Genomic DNA, 10,239 nt, shown 5'->3' with positions numbered 1-10,239 from the left:
ACCAGAGCAAGGATGAAACTGCGCGTGTGATTGCCTTGGCGTGGTTGCCTGGATCCCTTTTCTTACCGACGTAATTCCATCCAGCGGATGATCTCGGTATGAACGGTACGGACTTGAGGTCGTACCAGGAGATGGCTCTAACTTTCTGGGGTAACCTGAAAGCTTCGGAGGTAGTGCGAATTGCCTCATCAAGTAGAGGATCGCTTGGTCTTCCGACGATAGGGATGTCATACTTCCTCGGTAGTATAGTGGTAAGTATCCCAGCCTGTCACGCGGGAGACCGGGGAGCCATTTGACGCGACCACACGTGATGTGGCCGGTCATAGGAGAGATATCGTGAATTAAGTTGAAAAAATTACGCACGGTACGGGATTTGAACCCGCGACCCACGAGACTGGGATGACAGTCTCGTAACAATGAGCCACCGCGGTCTTATAAGCTTAACCTCGATATTCTCCTATCTGGGCCAGAGTGACAGTGTGTACGGCTGAGGAGAAGCGCAGGCGCTAGGGCCGTGTCATACTCCCCCGCCAAGCCGTACATGCGGGCACCCATCTGACCAGATGGTAATGATTGAGGATTCACTTCTTCCTCGTCTAGAGGAGTGTACTCGGTGTAAGGTACAGATATCGTGGGGGGTCTCAACGTCATCAAACATCCGGATTTACTCGCTCCGGAGTAGGTCAAATGCTCCATAACCTGTTCAAACTTCGTCTTCATCGCTTCCAGTAGCCGTGTGACATTAACGAAGTCATCTCTGAGTGTCATGATAGTAAAATCATCGACCCAGTAGTCATGTGGATTCAAAAGAGTCCATTGTTCTTCGTCTACAACCGCTCCTGGCAATGGATCATGTTGGAAAAACTTCCTTCTTGCTGCGAATTCTCCAGCCACGGGGTTTGAAGCCCAGGCGACAACACTAGATAGATCAGAAAATGTTAGGAAGAATGGCTTCTTCCATAACTGCGACGGAATAACGGATATGTAATCAACGCTATTGTGCTTGAATCTCCCGAAGGATTCAATGATGTAGATCAATATCTTGAAGTTGTCTGGATGTGTCTTAGTCAAATCACGACGATCTGAGTCTATCGGAATGAACAAAGATTCGTATGGATAGACGGAAACGCCACCCTCGTGTGAGACTTGTCGTTGCAGATCTAGTTGCGACAATGTGACACGTAGCAAGGAATAAATTGAGCAGTTTGAATTTCTGAATGCTTCGTTGAAGCGGTAGAACAGTTCAGAAATTGATAATCCTAGGCCGAGTGTTGAGAACGGTAGACGTTTCACTAACGGCATAGCGGGTCTGGAAGTGAACGAAAACGGAGTCTTGAGTGAGAGAGTTGATAGGTCGGAGGGTAGCTTAGAGGTAAACTTTGCAGACGCTAGGGCCGTGTCAAAACCACAGCAAAAATTTTGTAGATCCTCAAAGTGGAGCACATATTCAAAATTTAGAACGTCTCTGGGGATTAGCAAAATGGCAGAATAAAAAAACATCGTGGCACAGCGCGTCACCATCTACTTTTATAAATTTAAACAATTAATAAACAAAATAACAATTTACTAAATAATTTTTAAACTTAACAATAGGTACTTAACAATATTACAAAAAAAAAAAAACAATTAATAGGTGCTTTTAAATATTTAAGTTTGCAGGTAACTAAATTAACTTAAGGTAAGTCAGACTTCAATTTTACATTAATACAGTCATTAAAAATCAATGTAGCAAATAGAATCTTAGGTAGGTAGGAGCCATATTTACCCTACCTTAAAGATCAAATGTATAGCGACCTCTTTGCTTTTTTATAAGTTTAAGGCGTAACATCACGTCTTCTTCAATAACTTCAGCAATATCATCCACAGATGGAAAAACAAATGTATTGCTTGACCCTTTGAAAGGTCTCATGAAAAGACAAGTGAAAACAATTCCTTTAATTGACTTTCCTACTGCTTTTATGATACTTGGAAACACCTTATAAGCTTTTTTTTTTGTTCCTTCGTCATACAAACATTTCACCAAAATAAATTCATTTATTTTAAGTTTTTTTTGAAAGTTTTCATCATCATCATCTGAATCATACATGTTCATAGTGGACATACTATTAACTTGAGAAGAACTTGCAACTGGTTCATTACTTGCTGGTATATTTATAACTATAGGACTTTTAATTTACTAACTCTGGTTGTATTGGATCTGGATCATCTGGATCTTCAGATACAGTTATACTCTTTCCAGGGACAACATCTAATCGTTTACGTTTTGGTGTTGGATAGTTAGGACTTTTTGAAAAACGACGTTCACTTAAAATGTTTTCAAATTCATTTATCCAGGTACAATCATTGTTATTTTACTCAATTGAAGGCAATCTTTTAATAACTTTGTTAGCATCTATGGGAAATATACCACAAGCTTCGAATCCAGATTTTAAATTAGTTGATATATTATTATTATTAATATTTAGTTCATTTATTACAGTTTTAAGTAGCCCTGGAAATTGAGTTTTAGGCAAGGTACCAGTACTTTTATTTTTCCAACTTCTTAAGACATCTCTCCACTTTAATTTAAGAGGTCTGAAAAATGCCACATCGAGTGGTTGTGTTAGATGTGTTGTATTAGGGGGAAGAAGAACAAAACTTATACCATTTCCTGCACATGATTTGATTACCTCTTCTGACACATGACTAGCCAAATTATCACCAATTATGACCTTTTTGTTAGCATTTATAGTACTGAAATATGGCAAAACTACTTCAAAATACCAGTCTTCAAAGATTTTCATGTCAAACTCAACCACTCTTGGATCTATTGAACCGTGCTTTTGGAGGACCAGGGTATGTCCAACTAGGGTACAAATGCTCAGATTTATACACAATATACACTGGCAACATAACACCTGAAGATGTTCCACTAAACATAACAGATGTACTAGTTTTTGAAGAGTCCAATAAATAATCCACATGCTTAGTACCACGTCGACATATAACTTTTACTTTTCCAGGGTCATCGATAAGGTTGGTTTCATCATAATTGATGATAGCATCTGGGGGTACACCTTCCAAGGTCTGGCTTAACTCATTAAAAAAATGTTTTATTGTTTCAATTGAAATATTTGATCTAGAGCGTTTTATATTCTCAGATAAACTTATGGTTAATGTAGAGTTATGACGTATAAGGAATGATTTTGCCCAGTCAGGTCCTGGCATGTTATTATTAAACTGTTTTGTAGTTACTCCTTTTCTATCTAAATAGTGTTTAACAGTCAAACGAACCTCATAACAAGTTAATGGAAATCCCCATTTACTTGCAGTTATTAATCCTTCAACTAAACTTTTCTCCTCTTCATCTTGAAGAACACATGGTCAACCAACTGAAAGCATATGTTTGTTATTTTTTTTCTGTTAATTGTAGATTTGGTACACCATATGCAATAGCAGCTTCACGCTCTGACATTGGTTTTGATTTTACAGCCAAAATTGCTTGTTGTAATTGGTGTTGAGTAAAAGTTTTGTAAGGCCTTCCACCAACTGTTTTAAGTTTTCTACCTCCCATGACTAAAAATAATAAATTAAACATTTTAAAATTATTTTATTTTCTTACACAATAGAAATTGAATTATTAGATATCATAAAAGCACTATTTCGAATCAAAACTAATGTTTCTAAGATTGTATTAGATACCTAGGTACCTACTTAAAATATAAAAAAATACAAATTTATTGTATAATTATTTATAGTACAAGTTGTCAGCAAAAATAAAAAATAAAAACATTTTGCTCCAAATTGCTTTTGTAATGTACACTTTAATTTTTCCTAAAATAAATAGGGATTCACTATTGATAAAAACCAAGATTTTAGACATATTTTATCATCTATCCCCTATCAACAGGTAAGTAATGATGTTAAGGTACAATTTCGATAAGATTATATTAATGACTACTAAAATAATATTGTTCAACTTAATGCGTTATTTTATTTTATTTTCCATTAGTAGATGTTTGAATGAACGGCTATAATATTATCGTTTTAATTTGGTGTTTTTTTTAATTTCCTAAATTTTTTTCTATACTAAAATTATTATTTATGATGGATCAACAAATTGGTAAGTTAAACAAAAATATTATTTATTATTATAAAGTATTTTTAGGGTTTATATTTTTGATTATTTCAAATTGTTATTCAAATTATGTTATTATTATACTGTTATAATACAATATGATTATGTGAATAAGCAAATAATAAATAAATAAATGTAATTATAAATTCCTGACATAACATATAAATCTGTACCTTTTTTTAAACGTGACTTCATTAGGAGAAACTTACAATCGAGATCTAATCGAAGTTATTCGAGAAAAAGGATCTATTCAGTCGATTACAAGCATTGAATCTAAAAAATCCCTTTAAAATTTTTCAATAAACAAATATAATGGGTTCAATTGGAGTAATGATTACATAGAAATGGTCAAGAAAGAAATTATTAAATTTTGTTTAACATCATTTCGAAAATGGTCCACTGTTAGAAGGCATTACAAAATATTCGAAACCAAAAATTCTGAATGGCTAAGTAATACGTTTACAATGCCCTTAAACAAAAAAACGAATTCTTTACCACCAGGCCGCCCACCAATTGAAAATTTTATATTGTGTTCTGAACGAACCCAACGACGAAAAATACAGTCATTATTAAGTTCCTCATGTATGATCTCACCAGAAGTTTTAAGTGCCACCAAAAGCAAATTGTATAAGTCAGGACAAAGAAGTGCGGCTTATTTACTTAAAAATACTTCATCATCTCCGAATAGAGCTAAAAAAATCAAATTAGCATACAGCGATGCAAATAAAAACTGCCCTGTTCCCTATACTTCAGATGAAGCTTTAGCATTTATGATTGATAATACACTCACAAAACAGCAATACACAAACATTAGTATTGGATCTAAAATAAGAAACTGTGACATATATTCGTCGTACGAAAGTATAATTTTGGAAAAAAAAATTGTTATCCTAGCAACATTGATATAACAGAATCGTATTGTAAAATCCCACTACAAAATCTTTTAGATCATACTACAAATAGAATTTTAAAAATACTTTCAATTTATAACAAAAATTTAAACGCTGAATTAGAAATGGTGTACAAGTGGGGATGTGATGGAAGTAGCGGTCAATCTTAGTACAAACAAAAATTTAATAACCCTTCTACATCTACAGATCAAACCATGTTCATGTTTTCACTTGTACCTACCTCTCGAACTTCGAAATATTCCTAATAGCAATAAAAATTGTGATATTATTTGGCAAAATCCTTTGCCATCATCAACGAAATTCTGCCGACCAATTAAATTTATGCTAAAAAAAGAAACTGCTAAGAGCACAAAAGAATAAGTTAAAGACATAGAAGAACAAATTAATAATTTATTTTCCAGAAAACGCTATATCACACACGTCGCTTCGGTATGGCTTTTATCCCGTATACGTCCACTGGTGTCTAATCATATCTTGTCTTTCAGAGAACGTCATATCACATACGTCGCAGTGATACAGGTTTTCACCCGTATGCGTCCGCTGGTGTCTTTTCAGACTGTTTTTTTGAGAGAACGCCATATCACACACTTCGCATGGGTATGGTTTTTCACCCGTATGCGTTCGCTGGTGTACAGTATGATTGCTTTTTTGAGAGAACGCCTTACCACACACGTCGCATGGGTACGGTTTTTCACCCGTATGTGTCCGCAGGTGACTGGTCAGATAGCTTTTTTGAGAGAACGCCTTACCACACACGTCGCATGGGTACGGTTTTTCACCCGTATGCTTCCGCTGGTGTCTGGTCAGATGGCTTTTTTGAGAGAACGCCACATCACACACATCGCATGAATATGGTTTTTCACCCGTATGCGTTCGTTGGTGTACAGTACGATTGTTTTTTTGAGAGAACGACTTATCACACACGTCACATCGGTACGATTTTTCACCCGTACGCGTCTGCTGGTATTTGGTCAGATTGTTTTTCTGAGAGAACGGCATATTACATAAATCACAGAGATACAGATTTTCAACTACACAGTCAGATGGCAGCTAAGAGTAAATAATTTATCGCACACGTATTTTCTCAATTGTAATAAATAATTTAATAACCATAGGTTAACTTATTAAGTTGTTATGGTATCTAGGTACATGCTAAATGGTACGAGAACGTGAGCGTTTTAAATAACGTATTTACAATACTATGTACTGAGAATTAGATTATTTGTCAACACAATGTTTCAAGCCAGTGTTGTGTTTATCTCTGTTTAAAGTAATTATATTGGAAATAAGTTTAAACTATTTTTATGAACTGTGGCTGAACCGGAAATCATTAAATCATACAATTTTTATCATATAAATAATAAATTTTATATAATTCATTGTTATTTATTGCCATGAACAAATTATAATAATGATTGTTTCACTTAACTTTTTTTCGGTCAATATAACGTGGTACCTATATGAATATATATTAGACATTACAGTTTACACTTTTAAACATGCATTACAGCATCATACGTTACAATAACAATGTTAACCTAACCTATATAAAAGGTACTGCACCGACAGTGTAGCCAAGCTGTTACATATCTCTGCCCTAAGATTTGTACTATATAGTAATAATAATATAACTAATACAATACAACAAAAAATAAACATAATAATATTAATCACAATCAAAACTATAAAGAAAACAACGATCAAAATATTAATTAAAATAACAATCAAAGTAATAATAAAAATACACATCTAAACCTCATAGATCTATCCTTATTACTTTTTTTAATATTTCCCCTTATCCCAGATCTCCTCACACTTCTACTAATTTCAACACCTTCAGGAATTTCTACTGAAGCTTCACCTGGTACTGAATCCAATTTTTCTTTTACTACTTCCTCCTCTAAAACATCATTAAATTGTTCCTTCATATCACTATTTTGTTTACTTTCATATTCAACGTTTTCATCTGGTTTTCTATAAAAGTCACCAGACTTGATCATTTGATCTAAGTGTCTTTTCCATACCACATTATCTTCTAGTATCTTCACTAGATAAATTCTTTTTCCAAGAACTTCTTCAACTACTCCATTTTTCCAAGATCTCTTATAAGGATTTTTGTAGTCTATAGCAAAACACATTTCACCTTCTTCAAATTCTACTTCTCTTTTTCATTGAAATGTTTATTTTGATCTTCCTTTATACCTCCGAACTCCTTTAATAAATGTAATCTAGTACGCACTTTCCTACCAAACATTAACACTGAAGGGCACTCCCCAGTCACCCAATGTGGAGTGTTCCTATAATTAAACAAATACCTACTAATCACCATCACTGAACTAACTGACATGCTATTACTACTCTCCTTCAAAAACTTCAATAGACACGCTTTGAAAGTTTTAACAGCATTCTCGGGTGCCCCATTTGTAGATGGATGAAATGGTGGTGAAGTTATCGCTTTAATACCATTACGATAACAAAATTCTCTATATTCTGTAGAAATAAACTGTGGACCATTATCAGACACAATCCTATTTGGCCAACCATACCTTGCATAAATACCTTTGAGCTTGTCTACCAAAAATTTAGCATCTGTACTAGGCATTTCATAAATTTCAGGCCACTTAGAAAAAAGCATCAGTTAAAATAAAAAAAAACATTGTATTTAGAAAAGAAGTAATTAAAAAAATTCATTCCCAAATCTTTATACCATTTGTAATTAGTAATAAGTGATTAAACTAATGAATAATGATAAATATGTATATTATTCTTAGTTGTCAATTAAAATATATTTTTTAAATTTCAGAACAAAAAATACATACCCACTTTTTACTACATAAATATTATGTAGTTATAAATTATAATAAATAATAAACATATTACGTTATGGTATAATAATAATTAATTTTTATACATTATAATAAATACATTCAAGTAATAAATAATATCAGTTTTAATGTGTTTTTTTTTAAATTTGTCTATTTTGAAATATTACGATCTATACATAGTTTGCACAATAAGTAATAAGTATGAAGATAAAAATTTGGGAGTCAGTGATTACATAGTAGGAAGTCTCACATTAGAGACACCTATGACTTAATATTTAAGAAATAAAAATTTGAATTTAAATTTACATTAATTTACATTGGATACACGTTTTATACAGTTTTTAAGTCACGGCACCAGTTCCGTTTGAGTCTTCTCGTCAGGTTCCCGGTAATGCTGGTAAGGCCAAATCCCTGATAAGCTGGTTGGGGTTGGATTGGAGTTTCATGTGGAAGCGTTTGTAATATAGAGTGGCTGTGTCGTTGACAGAGCTGATTTTGAGATCGGAGTTTATAATGTTGTTGGAGACATACCAGGGTGCTCCTGTAATTAGGCGACAGCAGATATTTTGGAAGGCTTGGATGGTTCTCTTGTTTGATTTTTTGGCAGAACCCCATATTACCACCCCGTATGCTCAAAGTGATTGTATGAGAGTTTTGTATAGTAATATTGTAATGTTTAATGTTAGGTTTGAGCGCAGGAGTGGCCTTAGTAGGTGCAGTCTTGAATTCAACTTTTTGTGTTTATTCTTGAGATGAGTTGACCATGTAAATCGTCTGTCGATTATCAGGTCAAAATATTTCACTTCGTTTGAATGAGGGATCATAATATTATTCATTGTTACTGGAGGACAGTAATGAGGCCTAAGAGAAAAGGTAATAAAGGAAGACTTCGTTTCATTTATTTTTATTCTCCATTTAACGAACCATTGAGAGAGGATATCAATGTGTGATTGTAGTTGGAGACTTGCTATGGTATGATCTGTGGCTGTAGAGAGGATTGCGGTATCGTCTGTATAGGTTCCGATGATTGTATTTTCAGATGTGGGCAGATCTGATGTGTAGATAGTGTATAGAAAAGGTGCGATGTCACTGCCTTGAGGGACCCCAGCAGCAATAGGAAATTGTTTCGAGTGTTCAAGGTTGTGACGGACCTTGAATGTTCGGTTGTCTAAATATGATTTTAATATTAGGTAGTAAGGGGCAGGAAAAAAAGTTTTTAACTTGAAAAGTAGTCCATCATGCCAGACAGTGTCGAATGCTTTGGTTACGTCCAGAAACACTCCGGCACAGTATTTTTTGGTTTCTAAAGCAGTTGAGATTGTGTCCGTGACCCGGTGTAACTGGTGGATTGTGGAGTGGTTTGTGCGAAAGCCAAATTGGAAGTTGGGTATGTTTTTATTTTCCGTAGCTATATGAGAGAGGCGCTTTAGTAGTATTTTTTTCCAGAATTTTACCTAGCACTGATAGAAGACTTATGGGCCGGTACGAGGATGGGTGTTCGGGTGATTTACCAGGTTTAAGTATTGTCACAATAACTGACGATTTCCAAGTTGGAAAATATGATAGACGTAGGGTAGCATTATAAATATGAGCGAGAAAGATTATTGTTTTTGCAGGAAGATTTTTGATTATTTGGTTGGTTATGAGATCGTGACCAGGAGATTTCTGTTGGCCAGTTTTTTTATTATACCCCTTATTTCAGCTGGTGAGGTAGGTTTGGCGGGTGGTGCCATGGGTAATAGGGAGTAGAGTGATTCTGCGACCGTCTCTAGGTGCTGAGGTGGTGGTTGAGTGAGGAACGAAAACTGTTGATAGCTCCTCAGCTAGTGTGTCTGCTTTTTCCTTGTCTGTAACGGCTAATGAATTTTTTGGCCGGCGAAGAGGGGGCGTGGTTTCCTTTAGTCGAAGAATTGATTTTGTTTTCGCCAGAGAGAGCCATTTTTTAATGATAGATTTTGTAGATAGTTTTTATATGAATAATTTTTGTGTATTTTTAGCAGTAATTTAAGTTTATTTGAAAGCATGTTGTATCTTGTCTTATCGTCTGGGTAGTGGGTTCGCTGCCAAGTAGACCTTGCTCGACGTTTTTCAGCTAATTTAAATCAGCGCCTATAATATAGCTATGACTGAGAGATTGAAGAAGAACGATAGTTTCAGGTATAGGAAATGGTATTCCTGGGGGGAAGTAGTAGGATGCTATAGATATAGGTACCGAGTTTATTTTTAAGGTTGTACTAGCTGATTGAATATTGATGCTCCTATGTGATGGGAGGGGGGAGTGTTCAATTCGGTTGGAGATTATGAGTGCAGCTCCACCATGCGCCGTTCCCTCTGGGTGATCAGCTCTAATTATTTCATATCCATATATTTTGAGTATAGAAGATTT

General features: G+C 34.8%; 1 protein-coding gene and 1 pseudogene across 1 annotated transcript; both read right to left on the bottom strand.

The window, feature by feature from the left end:
• Nucleotides 1-5,418: 5,418 nt before the first annotated feature.
• LOC132925271 (zinc finger protein 239-like) lies at nt 5,419-7,166 on the bottom strand (annotated as a pseudogene).
• Nucleotides 7,167-7,183: 17 nt separating this feature from the next.
• On the bottom strand, nt 7,184-7,630 carry LOC132925270 (uncharacterized protein K02A2.6-like). The gene has a single exon (XM_060989681.1). The coding sequence runs from the start codon at nt 7,628-7,630 to the stop codon at nt 7,184-7,186; it is 447 nt and encodes a 148-aa protein (XP_060845664.1).
• Between the last annotated feature and the right edge of the window lie 2,609 nt (nt 7,631-10,239).

The sequence above is a fragment of the Rhopalosiphum padi genome, chromosome 3, assembly GCF_020882245.1.
Source record: "Rhopalosiphum padi isolate XX-2018 chromosome 3, ASM2088224v1, whole genome shotgun sequence".
NCBI classification, from domain to species: domain Eukaryota; kingdom Metazoa; phylum Arthropoda; class Insecta; order Hemiptera; family Aphididae; genus Rhopalosiphum; species Rhopalosiphum padi.
Note: the sequence above shows the minus strand (reverse complement) of the source record. Positions and strands in the feature narration are given on the sequence as shown.

What these genes read in the sequence shown, in the direction of transcription:
- LOC132925270 (XM_060989681.1), bottom strand. Translation starts at nt 7,630, where the DNA reads ATGCCTAGTACAGATGCTAAATTTTTGGTAGACAAGCTCAAAGGTATT.